General features: G+C 37.9%; 1 protein-coding gene across 4 annotated transcripts in view; it reads right to left on the bottom strand.

Moving 5' to 3' along the window:
• The window catches only part of NRG3 (neuregulin 3), a 490307-nt gene that overhangs the window by 188397 nt on the left and 281598 nt on the right, over positions 1–20312 (bottom strand). For all 4 annotated transcript variants that reach the window (XR_010081338.1, XM_063405996.1, XM_063405994.1 and 1 more), the window contains one exon: positions 12068–12197. Coding sequence is in view for 3 of the 4 variants with exons in the window: in XM_063405996.1 (XP_063262066.1) it covers positions 12068–12197 (130 nt within the window). In the remaining variant the exon portion in view is untranslated. The remainder of the gene's footprint in view (positions 1–12067; positions 12198–20312) is intronic.

Raw genomic sequence — 20312 nt, 5'->3', positions numbered from 1 at the left:
TTTGTTTGGCAGAGGGGCAAGGGTGGCAGTCTTGATCAGTTTTCTCTGCTGGAGAAAACACTTTTGCCCAACAAGGACTTTCGCCAAGAGAGGAGCAGAACACTGTTCCCTGCTATGCAGCATGAACTCAGCACGGGAATATTTGGGATGAAACTGGGTTACAGTGACCATTTTCCCAACAAGACCCTGGGGACACTGAGGCTCTCAGGATACACTGCCAGGATGTAGCTCAGAAAGGGATTTAACAGAAAAAATTAAAAGATTAAGAGGAACTCTGTTTATGCTGTGGTGAGCCTAAGATTACTGCTAGACATCTATGACAAAATGCCAGACAAGCAAGCCAAAATGACCATTTAAACAGAGTGAATGCAATTGGGATGGCTGAGAAAGATCTGTGATCTGTGTAGTTTCATAAATGTGTGGTAGATTATTGAAAATAACTGTAAGAAGGCAAAATCCAGAACGGAGAAATTTATCTTTGAAAACCATGAAAAAACTACCAGATGCAGCTACAGACACAGCAATGTCTTCCTTCTATCTTAACCCAACAAACACTTGGGATAATTCTGTACCAATATTTTTTTAAAAATAAAATATTAATCCAGTTCTGCCAATATGCAGCATCTGATTTTCTGATTTATGTTTACAGCATGAGCAAATCAAACTGCACAAAGAAAGCAAGCCACTCTGGACAAGAGCACAATCATCTTGATTCAGCAAATAGTAACATTTACTGGAAATTTCATCCCAGCAAATATTATAGTTATCCATCATGCATAATGAATTAACTTTGTACTTTATTTAAAATTCATACAGTCTATTTTTTGCTAACATGTTGCATATATTGCCACTATCTCGTCCATTTTCTTCTATTAGGAAATATTCTACTGTACACTACTTAAAATGAAACAGATGTAAAAATCTTTAGTGCAGTGTACCAAACACTTCCATTGCTGTAAATCATTATTATTCAAACACAGAGTGCCCAGAGATTTACAAGAGTGAGAATTTTAAAACCACTGCTATGAGAACTTGCTAGCTCTTTCCAAAAGGGAGCATCTTCGTTTCTTGCTTTGGGATGTTTTTACTTTAGCTGTATTAAAAAAAAACCAAAAAACAAGCCACACTAAGATTTAGGTGTTGCTGCTATTTCCTTTCTGAATTTCAGGAAATTCATGGGTTTTGACAGAAATTTGTTTTTCTAAGTTAGAAACTCCTGGTTCCAGGACAATTTTAAAGTTCCAATGTACAGAGGCAAACCCTTAGCCCCACTCCTAAAAACAAATAATAAACCCAGTAGTATTAACTTATCATCCCTATAGATACCCAAGAGAAAAACATCTCTTTCCCAAACGGAATGATCAAAATGGTCAAAGTTACAGAGAAAAGCAAAACTACTACAGTCCTTTTTGCCAACATCTTGTATGATGTGAGCCAATACTGCAACATGGAAACCATGCTCTGCTTTTTGAGTCCATTTTGGCAAAGCCCTTCTGCATCACACACGAGCAGCATCTCCCACTGGCACTGCCAGAGCAGCCTCTGCTGCTGCTCCCTAACAGGAGCTGATTTAGTGCACAGAGCTGGCCGCTTTTGTAACATGCTGGAGTCTCCACAAAACAAAAGGACCTTTACTCTAAATAAGACAAAATGATGCAGATCCTGGACAATGCGGCAACACGAAGTCCCAATAATTTCTGCACTGGTTTTGAGTTAGCAAGTCACAGCAGCAATTCAGCATGGAAGCAGCACCACAGATTTATCAACAGCATTCCTTTCCATGTAATTTTCCCCAGTCCACAAAGACTTTGATTGTTCTTGAATAGAAAAACCTCTATATTTAAGCAGTTGATCTTATTTAATTGTTGCTGATTTATTAATCCATCAAATTATGATTTTATTTTCCCATGTTCTGTCTATACAAACTCATCAGAATTCTCATTCTCCACTTTTTCCTCCAGAGTCCTCAAAGACATTCAGCACACGGTCCCCATGCTGCCCTAACCTCAGCTAGAAACCACAGCCTTATATTGGCAGGTTACCTTATGAATTTATTAAGATGATGTTTAAAATAAACTTTTCCTATTGAAGGATGTGGGGGCTGAAAGCCTGTTTCAGGCTTTTGCTAGTATTTCCCTAAGAAGATTAGCAAACCCCTCAATTTTTAGGATTTGGTCATCCTCACAAGCTCTCCTGGGAGCTCCAGTCACAGTGAGAAATTTAAGCAGAAAGCTGAAAACTCCTCCAGAAGGCATTCCACCAGAAATGCCCCATCCAGGACAGCCAACACAGGGGGACTTCACTGCCCTCCGTCCCACTTCTGATGGGATTGGACCCCAAAGTCAGAACCTCACTGTTACCTGCACAGCGTCAGAGGGGACCTAAAGACAGAAGAGAAATGAAATGGACACAAAGAGGAGGGCAGAATTAAAGGGCAGCCTGACTCAAATGCAGCTCCCATACAAATTTCCATTCTGCAGCCTCAAAAAGTCTGCCAGAGTGATCCCAACAACTTCAGGCCCTGTCACTTTAGATACTGTATTTATTATTCTAGTTTTCACTTTTCAAAATAGCCAAAAAAAAACCAAAAACCCAAAAAACAAAGCAAAGTGGGGGAAGAAAAACCCCATGTATTTTTGTGTGAAATGAGGCCAAAGCAATGTGGCCTGTCTGTCAGGATCTTCCTGAGTCCAGTAAGATCAAATTGAGGCTTTGTTTCATTTCTAAACATTTTTTTTCTCTGTCCTCAAAAAACCTTTAATAAAAACTAGCAAACAAAAAAGTATTAGTTTCCAGATGGTTTTCTGTAAGATGCTTTTAAAAATAAAATGAATTTGTCTCACGAAGTCAGGATAAAGGAACCTTGTCTGAACCTTTCCTATCATAAAATAGGAAAGGTTCAGACAAAATGCTTGCTGCAGAGATTGTGTACATTCACCAACAGACCAAGTGCTGCTAAGAAATATGCAGCACCTGATGCAAAGTTTATAAACTTATACAGCTTTCTAGAAGATTCTTCCCTTCCAGAAGCAGTTCCACAGGTTACTTTTGACTTTGCATTCCCCTGTCAAATATCCTTTGCATTTAATTAATTAACAAGGCATCACTGGGATACATAAGTATCCTAAGTGACTGGAGTTGGACCTCAGATTTGTGTGCTGATCCAAGTGAGAGTGCAGATATTACCCTAAGCTTCTCACAGTGGCTTCTTCCACAGCACAATTCTTGTGAAAGCTGCGGTTTTCAACCCAACAAAACAGCTGATGAGGCACAAACACAGCCCAACAGGTGTTTCACTACAAGCTCCTGGCATTATCTCTGAAGAGACTTTATCCAAACCTGCTTTTTATTATACACTGTTGGCAATTGCCCAAAGAGGTCACTCCTCTGCACTGGAATAACTTCAAGGAGTACATTTAAAATTCAAACACTACATTAATGGGTACAGGATAAGGACCAGAATATTTATCTATTCAACACAACTCACATAAAGCAGTTTACCTGCCTCTCTAATCTCAGATGCCCCACTTTACACACCATTACAGGATCCACACATTTTTGCCTCACTTCCCCTCTTCCTATTTGAGACAGCAGGAAGGGTTTTCTTAGCAGTAAAGGACAGAGGAAACAGGTGGTTGGTTTTGTTTGTTCTTCTCATTTAGATGGATCTAGAGTGCTGGTGGATTAAAGTTCTGGTATTTAGCATTTTGATATAGTTGGCATATATTTCTATTTAGAGGACTCAATTGTCCAGAGCTTATTTCTTCTTCCAGGGAGGTTTTGTTTTGGTTTTTTTTTTCCGGATCTTCTGGGAGAATATCTGCAGATAGGATTAGATTGGAAATGCTATTGCTTTCAGTGTGCTTAAGACACTGGCAGGGATGAGAATTTAAATGAGAGATTTCAGATGTCTGCATTATGCACTTCACAAATTCCTTCTTGCCTAAGGGAGGTAAGAACAACAACAAACCTAACTCATTTCCAAGTTAATTTAAAAGCAGTTTGATGGCAGAATATTTGCATATGCTAGCTTCGAGACAGATGCTATATATGCCATCAATATTTGCACCCATACATTTTAAGGTATGGTGGGTTTTTTCCTACAAATTCTTTGTGTGTACTATAAAACCCACATCAACCTTTTTGCACTGGGGCCTTGGAAAATAAGGGGGGGAAAACCCCAAATTCTTATAATTTGACAGAACATTCCTTAGAAGGGGAAGGACTTAACCAACTTGTGGTTTTCCAATTTTCAGGATGTATCTCTTCATCTTGTATTTAGTTTCAGACAGTATGGACTGGCTAATAGCTTCCTCTCTGTGTCACAGCTTTTCCTTCAGAAGTAGGAACCAGGAGGCATTTTACAGGCAATTTATCCTATTAACAGATCAACGTTCTTAATAGTGCTACACAACCAGAATGCCTGGCTAAACTATCATGGCAAGAATAGAGCTTCAGAAACATGAGTGGGCATAAGAAAAGATGGTGATAAAACAAAAAGGTTCCACCAGATTAAAGTATTCTCGATATTGAGACATGGGAATAGACATTAGCCCATCACTGGTTCCTGAACTCCCTGAACTTCAGTGCCAAATGAAGAAATCCAAGCACTATTAGCGGCCTCAAGAAAAAGCCATCTCAGCTGCTGAGCTGGCAACTCCATTTCTCACTTCTCCCTACTGAAATTCCAGGTTATAGCCCATCTCTTGATTCAACCAGCTGAAGGGATCTTGCCAAATCCAAAGGGAGCTGAATTTGGCCTCTTTCTCTTCCAGAACTCCAGGAAGAGATGACAGTTTACTTCAAGCCTCCAGAAATATTTTTGTTTCACTCACATTCCTGGTTGTTCTAAAAAAGGATATATATCTCTTATGTCTGGGAAGTTACTCTGTACATACAGAAATGAAAGAATTACCACTGCTTAATTTGATGCTATTATCTCTGAACTACAGATGTGTGGCTTTAAAAAAAAATTAACCAGGGGGAATGTGCTAAGCCTGTAACTATGTTTTCCCATACTTTACACTAACTGAAAATGGATTTACATTAATCTTTAGTATTCTGAGAAACAGAAAATAATCTTATGTTTTTTCAGTACTGCAGGCTGACACAGGTTTAAAACACTCATTTTCTTAAGTGTCAACATTAACTTTGGATGCACATCTACACAATTTCTACTTTATTTCCTCAAGCTCTTACAAAAATATCAACTTGAATAAGCATTTCAAACAAGACAAAATGGAACTAAGATTTTTATGTTGCTTAAATAGAATGAATCGCAGGTGAATTGTTAAATTTGAGTGTAATTCAATTATCTGGGCATGCATTTTATCTGTACAGTATTATGACTTCTAGCTTACTGTTCCCACTGGAAAAATGCATCTCCACCACAACCTTAAGCAGGTGCATGAATTTCATGACTTCAAAAGACAGAAATGGAGCCAGGAAACCCCACTGATTAGTAATCCATTTTTTTTTCAAAGGAAAAGCATTAGAATATATAGCCTAAGGTGCTCAGCAGAAAGCAAATAAAACCTGAAATACTACGAATACAGGCGATAGAAACCTCAAACTATCATTAAAATACAAAGCTTTCTTTCATTCTGTGTTTCTTTTTCCTGATAAATTAATTTATCCTCCCCCAAACAACAAAAGTAACACGAACTGTTTTCAGAAGATGTTTGAGAGGGATAAATGGATAACAGATGCTTTGCCAGGGACCTCTGGTGTGCAGAGCTGCTTGAAGGAATGAGACCTTCACTCCTTCCTGTGTGAACAGCAACAACCACAATAAACAAACGCTGGTTCACCCCAGAAACTTGAATCTGTGAAGGGTGAACTTCTGTGAGCACATCAAGGGAAGTATCTGTCAGGACATTCGGTATGAAAACTATTACCCCTCAGTTTTGCAGATATTTGAAATTAACAGAATTTCACAAGGCTTTTAAATTGGCATATGTATCCTGCAAGCTGAAAGTATTTTTTACCACAGAAGTCACAGCAGAAGTTGCATGCAACAATCCAGGAGAAAAAAATCTGTAAATAAAAAGCACTGTAAAACGGAGTGTTGATACTGTCAAAATTAATCAATAATTAAAGTACTTTGACAGAAGATTTCTCAAGAGCCTCTATCTTCTGAATGTAAAATTATGAAAGCATGAATCAGATGTTCTTGTGTTTCATGTGAATATCATATTATGTGTTCCTGCACTACTGCATCTGGGGAGGATGTTAAAAGACTCAATTTACATTTAAAAACCTGTTTGTTATTTATTGAATTCTTATACCATAATATCAGACTTGAAGGGGCTTAATTTCAGAGGACTGTTAGAAAAAGAATTGGGCTAACTGAAAAAGTACTGATTTTATATAGGTGAAATTTGGTATTTGGACCAGTTAATTTAGTTTTTATTCTAATTAACTGAATCCAATTAAAAGAACTCAAGGCATATATGTTGACTGCACAAAAATTCAGAGCAAATGATAAAAATTGTGTAAGACTGGATATGAAAAGAGTTAGGATACCTAGGTAACAAGTAAGAGTCCTACAGATATCTTGGACTTTATACCATTTCACGTTGAGGTTTATAAACTATTTTTCTTCACAGTTCATATCTTAAAAGGTTTAAAACAAGAGACCTGGTATGTGGCAGCAAAGCCATGCAACCTCTTCCTGTTATTTCAAGGGGCAGGAGCTTGAAAGAGAATGCACAGAAATGCTTTGGGTTTGGGAAGTGTTTTCTGTTTGGTCTTTGGGGAGTTTTTATTTGCTTGTTTTGTGAAGGAGAAGAAATACCTAAAAATATACAAGAAATGCATGATGGCTTCCAATAAAAAAAGACAGAAGTAGTCACATTGTGGACAATATCAGTATTACTTAAGGCAGTAAAGGTTTTAATTTCTTTATTACAAGTGCTACCTGGAGTAAACGAACATGTGTACTCCCTGTAACAGACTTAGCCAGAATTCCAGCTTCCTGACTTCTGACAGGCTGGGTTTTGAAAAGGATGAGCCAGGCACAACACTTCAGGCACACCAGCCATTCCATCTCAGGTAAAGGAGCAATCACAGCACTGCAAGCAAGCGCAGCCTGTGAGAGCACTGCTGCATACACAGGTGATGGAGCAGCAACACAATGGGAATCTGTGTTAAAGTTACCAAGGAGCTGCTTAACAACAGCTTATAGATACCCAACTCTGGATTTCAACTGCGCTTCAGGCTCTCCAAAGTAAACATGCAAGTAAAGGCAGAGGCATTCCAGAAAATGGTGCATGCAACTGCACAAATGTAATCTCGATACGTGCTACAGCAATGTTCATAAGACAATAATTTTCACAACAGGAGCTCTGTTGATTGCCCTTGACATGGAAAATACCCTGAATTCCAAGCACAGCCTTCTTCCTCCTTTAAAAGTTTGCAGCTGTATGTTACATTGTCATCTCAATACAGTGGATTACTTTGATGAACATGTGCTTGGAATATTATGACATGAGTGAGATTTTTTAATGTATTCAATAGCAAATAATTTCCTGGGCTTGCATTCTGGAGAAGTGTCAGCATAATACAAGATGGGGGAACACACAAAATGGAGTAGCTGGTATTTTAAAACACCTAGGTCAGACTGCCAAAGCCAAGAAAACAAGCCATGTAACTAAATTGGGGAAATTACATTCTTAGCTTTCTAGATTTTTAACTTATGGTTAAGTGCATGTATCATATGCCATGCTCAGAACTGTTCTAAAGTCCCATCTGTTTGATCCCTTTCTCCGGCTCTCACTGACAGCAAGGGCTATGCCTGGATTACAGTTACTATTATACAGAAGACTCACAATAAAACCTGACAGCATATAAACATTCATCCAAACTGGATTTTCAATAAATGGGGATTCAATCCTTCTGCTCTCATGACAGATTTTAAACAAAGCCGAGAAATGCTGGTACAGCTTTTTAATCAACTAAACACAAAAATGGAAAATTTATGCACAAATATGAGCAAGATCACCAAGCTCAATTCACCAGAACAGCATGTATGCATCAAAAACAGACTGTCCAATGAAACCTGAAAACCCTGGGATTGGAACCACAGTAGCAACACTTCAGATGCTGATGTACAACCTGCTGCAATTTGGTCAACTGGAGATGATGTCTTGTATACTGTACATTTGAGTCTATTCTGTCGTTCTCCACAGTTAGAAAACTCATTCAGGCCTTCTACTGCTTGAAGGAGAGATGAAGAACAGCAAGACAGGATGAAAGGAATATCTCACCCCACATACTCAAATCTCTAAAGAGTACATCGGCGTTCACTGCCAATGCCGAGACCTCCTGTGTATACACAATAGTCTTAATGGCTTTTCTCAGAGGAGAAATTTAAAATACAATCCTCTTCTCCCCTCAAAAGTTTTAGCCACTTCCTGAACCAGTAAGTGTGTTCCAGTCTTAAATGGGTTATCTAAATAAAATACACGGATTAAAAGGGAAAAAATAATGTAGAAAGTCACCCAAAAAGCCCAAAACCCACAACCCCACAAACTCAAAAAAAACCCCAAAAACCACAACCCAGAATGACGTGAGATGGGGTCTTTTAAATAAAATTGTACAAAGAAAACCTGAACAGGTCTTTTTAAAGCCTGGATTATGTAACACCCCATTAAACACTGATGTGTCAGAGTTGACTGTGTACTTGATTTGTTTTGTGTAAATTACAAATTAAGGCACCCTCACCATTCAGCTTAAATTCCCAAGGCAGCAACACTGAAAAAATTTAAGCATATGGAGAAGCTAAAAATGAAGTTTCCCTATCAATGACCTACCCTATCCTTAAAACAAGCTCATGTTAAACCATTCACAAAAATAAACACTGAAGTCACAGCTTTAAAATAGCACAAAACATCCAGTGGATCTTGTTTGTTACCTAACCACGCAGGAGAACTCTTGCCAGTTTACATCCCAGGCAATTTTTCACCAAGAGACGCCGAGTAAAATGTAGAAGTTTAAACAAAAAAATTGAGTTATAAAATTTGAATTAAATTTAGAACAAAAATAATGTAATTAAAAAAAAGAAAAAAAAAATCCTGTGACTTCAGGACACTCCTCTGGAGGTGAACAGGAACGGATGATCCATGATCAGGGCTCCTTCTGACCTCTTGACTTCCTGTGCTCCCAGTGGTCTCCTGCAACACAGCCTGCCCTTGGCCAAGGGTGCACCTTCGTCCCACTCCCCACAGTTTTGGGGTCAAAGCAGGCAGGGCAGGAATCCCATAAAACAGGAATGAGCTGGAGCTGGTGCTCCACAACATCCCAGTGCCAGTGCCACCAGTGACTGGAGGCAGAAGATGGACACGGCCAACGTTCCAACAACAGCACCACGGAGTCTGTGACTCCAAAAGGTGCCTGAGCTGCCAGCTGGGCCTGTTGGCATCGCCAGGATGGGTCATGAGGTTCACAAGAGGTCCAAGGTATAACTCAGATGTTTATTCATTGCTACCTCTGTCCCTTTATAATTAGCAGATTTACCCTTAGACATGCACACACAAGAACAACTACACAACTCCTCCCGAAGAATATCATCTACTAATACCCTTCAAACCTGACCAAGTGGGACAAAACTTTTTGCTCATTCAAGGTCCTCTGTCTGCAGCTGTTCCACATGGCAAATTCTCATTTCAGTAAATTGGTGCTCTGCTCCCAGAACAGATGCGAAATTACTCTCACAGTGAGAATATACAATGCAGCCTGATTCTAAGAATGAAGGACCATTTTAAGTCTTCATAATTCTGTACTCAAATGATTCTTTTTGATCGCTATGGGAATTCCATAACCCTAGTAAAAAAATCGCTTTTGACTAGTTAGAGGACAATTATGGTATATCAGTATTGTATTTTTCTACAAGTGTACATTCTGGCTGTTATTTCTGAGCACTGTTACAGGCTACACACAGAAAAAAACCTGCATCCCACTCATTACAGCACTGACCCTGACAAAGACACCTTCAGTCTACCAAGGCAGAGATACAGCATTTAGGAGCAAATCTAAAAGTTTCTATTAATGACAAACCTATCAGTATAAAAGTGATTCTGAACAAGCTGCTGCTTACAGTGTCAAAGGTCCTTATAAAACTAAACAAAGTATTACAACTAATCACGCTTTAAATTCTAAAATGCTTCTTTTGCTATATGAAAATTGTTGCCTCATACAGGCACCATTCAAAGTACCCACTATAAAAAAAGATGTTTAACTCCCAGAGAAAGTGCCAGTGCCTGGAACCTGTACAAGCAACAAAAACGTCAAACACACAGGAACCAAGAGACTCCAAGAGATATTGGTGCTTCCCTATGGAAGGATAACACAAGAAAGGTGATGAAAAAAATTTCACTTTGCTGGAAAGAATGAAAAGTCAACACAGGGGAAAGCTTGGGTGGAAAAACTCTAACCTTTAGGCAGGCTGCACTATCAGAATCATAGGAAACAAATGAAAATTTGGCAAAGACAATAGGAAAGATTCTGAAAGTCACACAAACAAACCAAAAACAACAAAAAAGAATACAGCTCTCAAGAGATATCTCCTGAATTTTTTTTTAAAATGTAATCCACAGTTTGCAAAACCAGCCTGTTTAAGTGATTAGCTACTAAATTTATCAGCCAATTTAAAAATTCTCATCTACATCCATTTTTCTCTGCTATTTTATTGCATTTTTGTTCAGTTTGAATATTTTGACAATGAAAAAACATGTAAATAATTGAGTGACATAATTCCCTTAACAGCTCATGACATTTCTAAGGAAGTCCAAAAAATCTTATCTACTTTGAGAAAAAAAAAATCAAACCAAAATCCTGTGTAGTATGTACCTGTGCACCATTATGATGGAAGCAGAAAAAGACATCAATTTTCCACAATAAATGAATCATAATATTTAAGTATGCCATACAAAAACAAAGATGGGAAATGAATGATCACTGAACCATACACAGCTGAATGGGAAAAATCACCTGTACTGTATAAAAAAGTGAAAATCTCAGAAATATTCTTCTGATGATAAGTAGAATTTCATCAATCTTTAAATTCATAAATTCTTATTAATTCTCATTTTGAAGCCAGGCACATGTGGCTCTGTGATGTTTTTATTCTACTTGTATTGGGACTTAACTAGTCCCAAACCCTTCAGGAAATCTTGGGTCCTTGACACTTTTTATTGTTTATGTTAGAGTTCTCCATACATTGAGATGTTCCGAATAGAACTTGGGCATATGAGTGTCTCAGACACACCTTTTGTATGCCATGCACAGTATCTTAGGAGTAAATTAGATCACAGGTAGTCCAAAGTGAAAACCTGTTTTTCTGTCTAAAAGATTGCTTAAATAATTGGGGATCTGATGGGTATGTGTGTTAAAATCCTCATCTTTAGGAAGATATTGCAGTATTCCTTCTGCATATCACTCCTTTTCACTGGCCTCTATGGCTAGCTAATAACAATAAGTGATCTGGCTTTCTTTTCTGATATTCTTTTTAATACATTCACGATGGCCTTGCATAATAGCAGAAGTTGAGGAGTATAAAAGTGCACAACATCTACAGAGCAGGTTCAGATGGCTACCATAGCCCATTTTATCTTTCAGTAATTAAACTTGAGAAACCCTGATTCTTAAAACAACTAGCCCTTCCTCTCTCTCAATTGACAGTACATACAGCTATTGTCAAATACTCTAGCTGGAGTACCCAAAATAAAGGAATGCTTCTGGTATGTAGGGGAATATAGGAATTTGATACGTAAAAAACCCACCAAAATGAAACATTAATCCTTACATGTTTGTATGATTAGAAAACAGAATATTAAAGATTTTCCTTAGCTATGAAAAGATCAAAAGGTTGCTTCTTGTATCAACATATTTCTACATATGATTATCACAGACTAGTAAAAAACCCACCAGCTGTGAGGGATGCAGTCGGCCTGGAGAAAAAAATCCCATTGCTTTCCACCACTCTACACCTGAAGGTTTGTAATTTTTTTCCTAACGCTTCCTCCCTCCGCCAGCAGGGTTTAGTGGCGCGTGCTGGCGCGTGGCTTACCGGCAGTGCTTGTGGGACCCCGTCAAGGTCTCGATCACAAAGCATTCCCCCTCGTTGAGACAGTACGCGAGGTCCTTGTCTTTGCATGGCTTAAAGTGCTCAGAGCGCTCCGTGGAGTACGTCGTCGTGTCTGGGGAGAGAGCAAGCAAAGGACAGAAATGCTGTAAGGATGAATATTGGATATTCCTAAGGTACATGCTAAATAAATTTATCACGCTGGTCTCGGTAACATCAAACACAGAGTAAAAGAAATGGAAGGCACAGGGCATGCCTCCATTTGACCACAGCATTATTTGCAGTCAGGTTTATAAAAGGATTCACAAGAAATGCCTGCAGAAAAACAAACCAGACCACTGCAAAGCTGAAGTGTAATCTTAACCACTTCCAATTTCCAAGGTTTCCCTGCTGAAACAAAGACACCTACTTTGTGTCCTTTAATCACAACAATATTTTCATATTACTACACCAGAATATGGTTTGAGATAAGATACGGGGGTTTTTTTCATAAAAACCAAGCAAAAGTAGTTCATAGAATGTAAATAAAAAAAAAATACAATGAAAGAGAAAAAAAAAGCACCAAATACCCAACACTAGTCATAAAAAACAGCCTAAAACTCAGACACAAGCAATGTACCAGCGATTGTGTCATTTCATATAGATCATCTGTAGGTGTATACAAGTCCACCCCCAAAAAACAGTTAAAGGCTTCATTACAGGTAGGACTGTTGGCTGCACCTTTGGAATATTTAGTTAGATAATTACATTTGGAATAGACTGACAGCACGTCCGGGTGAACTATCATTCCTGTCTTCTAATAAATCTCTTTAACCTTTCCAATCCAGTTGGATTAACCAACAATAAAGTGAAATTTTCAGAGGAAGATGCCTGACTGACACATATTTTAATTTTCTTTATTATGACAAGGTTTTGACTAACCAAGTGTGATTTTCAAAGTAGATTATGATTTCCACAGAGCCATGGTTTAATCATCATATTCAATCTTAATTCAGAAAGTTTAAATTTCCTAATCACTTTGCAGGACTTAATATAAACTGAAATAGTAAGAGAACATTTCATTGTATACCATACAGCCTATCACAAAATACTAAGTTGCCTGCTATCAAATAAATGAAGCAGGGTTTAATAGTCATAGAACCTTCCAAACTCAAAGTTATACAAACACTTAAACTTGCTTTTTTTTGCTCCTAACTCAATACAAGGTAAATATCTACCAAACTAACTCCAAAGCTGAAAACCAAAATACTGAACCACAAGACAACTGTAACTACAGTTCTGAAAGAAAATTCAGATAACCAAAAAAAAACTGTCCAAGTAACTTGTTTTGTTCTCAGTGTATTTTTAATAAAACACCTCTACAAGTTTTCGTTATATACAGATTAAATGACAGAAGATTAATAAAACACATTTGAAAATAGTAAGAAAATTCACACCCTATTTTCTGTATGCAACACTCGTTTTTTTTTCCTCTCCAGAGAGAAAATATTGTAGTTTAGTGTTTTCAGAGGAGAGAAAAAAATCCTGGGAATAAACCCGAACAGCATTTCCTCAAATGTTTTTACAGATTGAGAACAAAAGGCCATGCGATTCTTCCTAGCAGCAGCACTTACAAAAAAGATGTAGGCTAAATAGAAACTATGTTTTTAATGATTGCAAGCAAACCCTGAACTGAAATGTATCAAGTTGAATTTTGGAGACAATACAAGATGTTTAAGATGCAAACAGTGATTAGCATCTCACTGTTGACATTTCAAGAATAATCAGCTTTAATGTAAAAAAAAAAAAATCCTCACATAGAAAAGAGGTGGCTCAGTTACTTTTTAAGGTCAGTTTTACTCAAGAGCACTAAAATGACCACTTAAAACTTGATTAGGCAAAAAACTATAAACCTGAGTAGCCTGTTATATTTCTGTCCCCTTTAAATATGGAAAACTGGAAGTAACATCATTTGAAAGCACTCGTGATAATTAAAAGGTAAGTAAAACTGTTTGATGGGCAGAAACTCAGCTTGACCCATCTTCAGAGAACAGAACATTTGTGTTTGCCAGCCCGCTCTGAAGAAACAATCTGTGCATTTACCTTTATGAAGGCAGCTGCAATACACAGACCAAAGGAACCTGAGGTGTTCCCAAAGGAGGAGGCACCATCACAAAGCCTGGCTGAGGCAGTGACCAAATCAATTCTCAGAGCTTGGCTTTTGAAGTGCAGGAGACTCCTCTCCTACCATAATTAAATCAAGAACACCTTGTCAAGGTCAGCATTTTAAAGTTTTAGATTAAATGTATTCTTCAGAAGTTTTGTTCTGCTTTACTTTAATTATTCCTCTGTTTAATATTAATAAACCCTTGTGTTTTATTTATAAATGGGCATAAGTTGCAATACTTAATTTTCTCCTCTTGGACACAATCTCAAGCTTTTCTTTTGTGTTTTGTCGCTCATATTCCAAACTAAGTAGAACAGTTGTAGGTAAAGATGCTGGCAGCTCCTCTGGTAGCCTTGAACTGCATACCTAATGTTGAAAAGTACTCAAGAATTGGTTTTGGTGGGGGTTTTTTTGGTTTGTTTTGTTTTGGGGTTTGTTTGTTTGTTTTTGGTTTTTTTGTTTGTTTGTTTGTATTTTTTGTTTTGGTTTTGGTTTTTTGGGGTTTTTTTGTTTTTGTTTGTTTTTTGTTTTTGTTTTGTTTGTTTTTTGGGGTTTTTTTTGTTTGTTTTGTTTTTTGGGGTTTTTTTAATAAATAATGTCATTAAGAGTCCCACTTCAATTAGAGTCTTCTGGTTTGGAATGTTTGTGCACACGGACACTTGGTACAGCTGAGCTGTGCACAGATCAGGAGTTCAAAGGTCCAGCATTCCAAAGCCGTGTCACTAATTGATATCCGAGATGTCCCTGGAGCTGTGGGTACTTTCTGCTGGAGATAACTCGATATATCCCATACAAGAGTTTCATAAAAGTTACAATCCTGCTGTTATTTTATGCTGCATTCACAAACTCTGCTACAGCTTCATTAAATATTGATAAAAACAAAATCTAAAAACTGGTTCTAAACATAACTGCAGAAAGTACAAAACAGAAAACACTGTAGAGACTGTACAGTTTTCTGGAGTCTTGTCTAATAAATAATAAATCCTATTGTCTCTTGTTTTATTTTACTCCTAACCAAATACTAAATTGACATTCTGTGCTGGTATTGTCCTTCATAGCTTCAGAGGCCTGGTATATAAACACCATTGTATTGTGATATTTGTCTTTTTTATGTTTTTGTTTTGTTTTTTTTTTTTAATTAATAAAACCTAGGAATTCAAAAAAATGAATAATACAGCTCCTTCATTTACATTTAGTCTTTGAATGTGGTAACAGTCCCAAATGTTTACATGTAACAAAGGGGAATTTCGGTTAAGCATTCAGATGTCCCTAAATTCAGAGCACATTCCTTAAGGTATTTTTTTAACTGCCACGTGTCCAGGTGTTTCATGCAAAAGAAGCAGGGGATATTGATTTCTGCTGGATCTTTCCAACTAAGCTAGAAGAAAAAAAATCTAGGCACTCTTGTTCATATTTTTCTTACCTTACTATATCAGCAAAGATTCACGCATGATTCCCATACTCCAAAAATGGATATATCATTGCCAACCCTCAGTTACCACTGTCTAATCAGAATTCTGTTCACATTTCAAAGGAAGGCTTCAAGTTCTCTTATTTATAAGCATAGAGTTGGTTTCTAAAAATATCTCAGTCTTTGGTACAGTTAAAGAAAATCAGTAGGAAGTCTAAAAATATTATTTTATTTTGTTTAGGTCCAAAACAGTCTAAAAAAGTGTTAGTAAAATTGTATTCTTGTGTCATTAATATATGTCATCATATTTATACCAGTACAGGATGGCTCCTTATAGCTGATTTTTGGAGTGATCTTCAAGGCATGATATGGTTAGCAGAACTGCTATTTGCTCCTTTTAGGCCACCATTTTCAGTGTTTCCAACACTATGTCCTCATATTGACAAACCTGTAACTGCCAGGGAAAAACGCAGGAAAAGAAAGAACGCACGATTTAAATTATCCTGGGAAACAGCAGCATTCAGGGCAGCAGCCTCTGCACAGATTGCAGCAGCAGCCACTCCCATCCATCACATCTGTCCTGCAGCATTCCAGCTTCAGAAACAGATTTTGCTGGTTGCACCTCGAACCAAGCAAGGCTGCTGTGCCACCTTTAAATGATACCCACACCCCATGGCCCTCTCGCTGTAAACATTTTCCCCAGGCAGACAACATCAGCTGCTGCAGGGACAAAAGTGACCCAGGAGAGCAGGAGATGGGAAGGCCTGGTGTAGCTACTGTGACTGGAGACAGGCACAGACTGCAGCCACTGACACAGGTAAGGAAAATTCTCCGTGCATTTCCACCAAGGGATATTAACACATGGTTCATTTTAGCGCCAGAGCTCATACACTAAAAGACTTTTTAAAATGCTGCATATTCTGACTACACTGGGTATTACCAGCTTTACAGATTCACTATCAACATGCAAAGTGGCTTTTCCTTTATCTTTTTATCCATTTATAACTGATCATTTCCCAGAGAACCATTACTCACCGAGGCACCAAACAAGCAAGATGCTTATTTTAAATCCCTGATCCCATTTCTAAATGGACTGCAAAAAATAAGCCAGATACAAGGAATTGAATTTCCTCTGAAAACAACTCTAGGTATCAAAAAAATACCTTCTCAAGTAACCCAAACATTTTTTATAATATATTCTTGTATCACTACTGCATTCTACGAGGAAGGCAGTGTATAAAGTCAGTTAACAGCATATAGAGAGTTAAATTTTGTGTTCAGTGAAGTCAATGGCAAAATATTTACAGTGATTCAGTATAACCAGAGCCCTCTGAAGTTACTACAGGGTCACCTAGTGCTTCTCTCCTGATGTGTCAGAATTATGTGTGGCAGCCCAAACTAGAAAGTGTCTTGCACAGTCTTACACACAGAATAGTTTATATGTGATTTTGTTTATTCACTTACTGAACCTTAGAAAATATAGAACCTAAAATTTTTATTCCTGTGCTTTTAGAAGTGTCACGGTTTAGGAAGGGTATTTCCCAGCTTAGGGAAGCACTTCCCCTGCTCCCTCTCCAGTCAAACACAAAAAGCAAAGATCACAGGTCGAGATAAGAGCGATTTACTAAAAACAGCAAGAGGAAAAGAAAGGCAACAGTAAGAGCAACAACACTGATAACAAAAGGTTCAAAAAAGGGGCGACTTACATGTGAAATGTTCCCCAAGCACGGGACAATGACAAACAAGAAGGTCAGACCCTCTGCACACCATCATTCCCACTGGAAAAACTCCTTCATTCCCAGATGTGAGAGTCCCCTTCCCACCCCGGCAAACAGGAGGTGGGCAGGGAAAGAAGATAACCAGCCCTAGGAGGGGACTCATTAAGGTAGAAGGAAGGGAAAACAGATATTTAGTGTTTAGTTTTATTCAGCCTTAGCTGATGGTAGCTCTTTCTTAAGTTCTTGGTATTTGCACAGAAACATGTTCTAGACATAGCCATTTTTAATGCAAAGCAGAGATCTTGATTTTTCAGTGCTACATGAACAGCTGGCATTAGCCATGGACCTGCTGGAATAATTGTATTTAAAAATTCTAGTAAGAAATGATGAGAATTTTAAGAAAAAAAGGAAAAAAAAGAAAACTTCAGGTGTTTAAAATAATAACAGGCCACTTGTTCTGAACTTACTTGAACTCTTGCATATATTTATATATTATTAAAACCAAAAGCTTAATTAAGAATAGGAAAAGGGGTTTTTTTTGCATTTAGAGAGGCAGGTTTGTATAAACAAGCAATAGAGTTCTGGATGCCGATTATTCAAGAAGCTACCCCCGAGCCAGTTTTGTGCCAGAGAAAATTCTATTTAATCCAATAACAGTTGAGAAGCTTTGATTGCATCATGATACAAAGGAAAGTTGTGCTACAGATAAGGGACTCCTTGAAGCTTTTTTATTATCCTTCAGATTCAAATGAATAGATCGGTATAATTCAGCAACAAACTGAAATCAATATCCCCTGCTGCTCCTGCATGAAACACCTGGGCACATGGCAATTAAAAAATGAAAAAAATACCTTAAGGAACACACACTGAATTCAGGGATATCTGAAAGCTAACAGCAATTCCCCTTTGTTACTTATAAATATTTGGGACAGTTACCACCTTCAAAAGACTGAAAATAAATGAAGAAGCCGTATTATTCAATTTTTTGAATGCCCAGGTTTTATTAACTCTAAAAAAATGCAGCAAAACAATGTCATCTACAGGTGTTGGCTTCCCAGTCAGACTGGGGGGGAGCTGGAATTGTTCTCAGAGACAGCCCCGGTGTCTGCCCTTTCCATTTCACTCTGAGGATTACATAAGAAAGCTCATGTGACATTAACTCAACCAGCACACTCCTCTCAGACATTCCTCAGTCGGTACAAACCAGCACACCCTCAAACATTCTGCTTTTCTCCATCTCACCAGAGCATCACATGCACAACTGCAGAGAAAACACAGAACACTTCCAGAAGGAGAAACTACCGACAGTCATCTCTCCAAAAACCACACATGCTCCCTTGTCAGCAGCTCCTAAATTAATTCTTTAAGTGTGACCTTGTTGTTCATATTTGCTAGATGTTTTTGCAGTTTGAAATCACTATACACAAGTACTAATACATATCTTGAAAAACATATGGAAACATTTTGAAGTTACTAGTGCGCTATTAGCAAATACAGTGTTATTTACTTGATGCAAAGAACCCTGTAATATAAAATTATCCCCTTATTTTTGTGACTTAAAAAAATGAAACTATCCAAGATTTAGTTCTAAAAAGGATGTACAAAAATATGCCCGCCTAATGCTTTGTCACAGCAAACTCAAAAGCAGAAAAGGAAATAATGCCAGTATCACTTTGAAATGTATCTGATCAGAACTGTCAGAACTTAAATACTGAACCCTAAACACCACTGAAATTCATCTCTGTATGGGCAATTTGCACATCAGAGCCTGCATTCTCCTGTGCTGCTCAAACTGAAACCAGAGAAAGCTGAACAAATGGGAAATGACTCAGGAGAGAGCCCTGTGAGACACAAAGGGCCAGAAGTTCTGAATCTAGGAGCCAAAGAAACAGCAGTGACTAAGACTCTAAAAGGCTTTAGTGTTCAAAGTGGAGAATTACTCTGAAATTGAGTTATGGTAGTTCTGATGGGCTCTCTAGGTGCAGAGTGCTGTTGTCAATCAAACACATCCAGTTATCCTTCAGCAGGACTTATTAATTGATCTAAAAGGGGCTAACAGAGGAAATCAGTGAAAAAGGAGCATAAAGAGATTGTGCCAGAGTGGGTCCATTGCCCACAGCAGGGTTTCTCTGCTCTGTGACCCCTGCAGACCCGTCCCAGCACATCGACATCTCTGGAGACACCAAAAGCCCTTGGGACTACACCACTGCACCAAAAGGGGCACCCTCCTGGGGGTGTGAAAACAGCTCTAGGAAATCCTCTCCAACTGATGGAGAAACTGAAATACTGCTCAATTAAGTGACTTTGGAGCATAAAAGCAAAATAGTAAATTTATTTTGAAAATAAAATATAGACTTGAAGAGGTGCAAGCAAAACTTAGGAGGCACACCAAAAACCAGAAAGTTCTGTGTAGGTTAAAAGATGTTGGAAGAAATCTAGCACACATCTGTGAAATCTGCAGTCACCAGCACTCTGAAAAAAAAAAAAAAAAGAAAAAAAAAAAGAAAATAAAAGAAAAAAGAAAAAAAAGAAAATAAAAAAACCCCACCAAAACAACAACAACAAACAAACAAAACACAAAAGCACAAAAACAGACAAACAAAAAACCAGAAAACCAAACCACCTCACACGAAACTTAGTGAATCAAATCAAGAACAAGGAACTACAAAAAAACTAAAGAACCTAAATAATTCAGTGCTGCTACAACATGAGTTTAAAAGTGGTGTTACAATTATTGTTACATGTAGTAAAAAACCCAATTAACAGTCCTCCAAATCTTTTTCCTTCTTAGATCAGAGCTGCCTTCTTTGTCCTCTGCCTGTGTGGGGGTGGGAGTTCAGATGCAAGGACCGGAGGAGAGTAAGGGAATGACAGAAACCTTAAATCTTGAAGGCAAATATTTCTGTTTAGAACATACAGAGACTTGAGCTTGCCCAGCTCTTGTTAAAGAAAGAA

Source organism: Prinia subflava, chromosome 9 (genome assembly GCF_021018805.1).
Source record: "Prinia subflava isolate CZ2003 ecotype Zambia chromosome 9, Cam_Psub_1.2, whole genome shotgun sequence".
NCBI lineage: Eukaryota > Metazoa > Chordata > Aves > Passeriformes > Cisticolidae > Prinia > Prinia subflava.
This window is presented reverse-complemented; position numbering and strand designations above follow the sequence as displayed.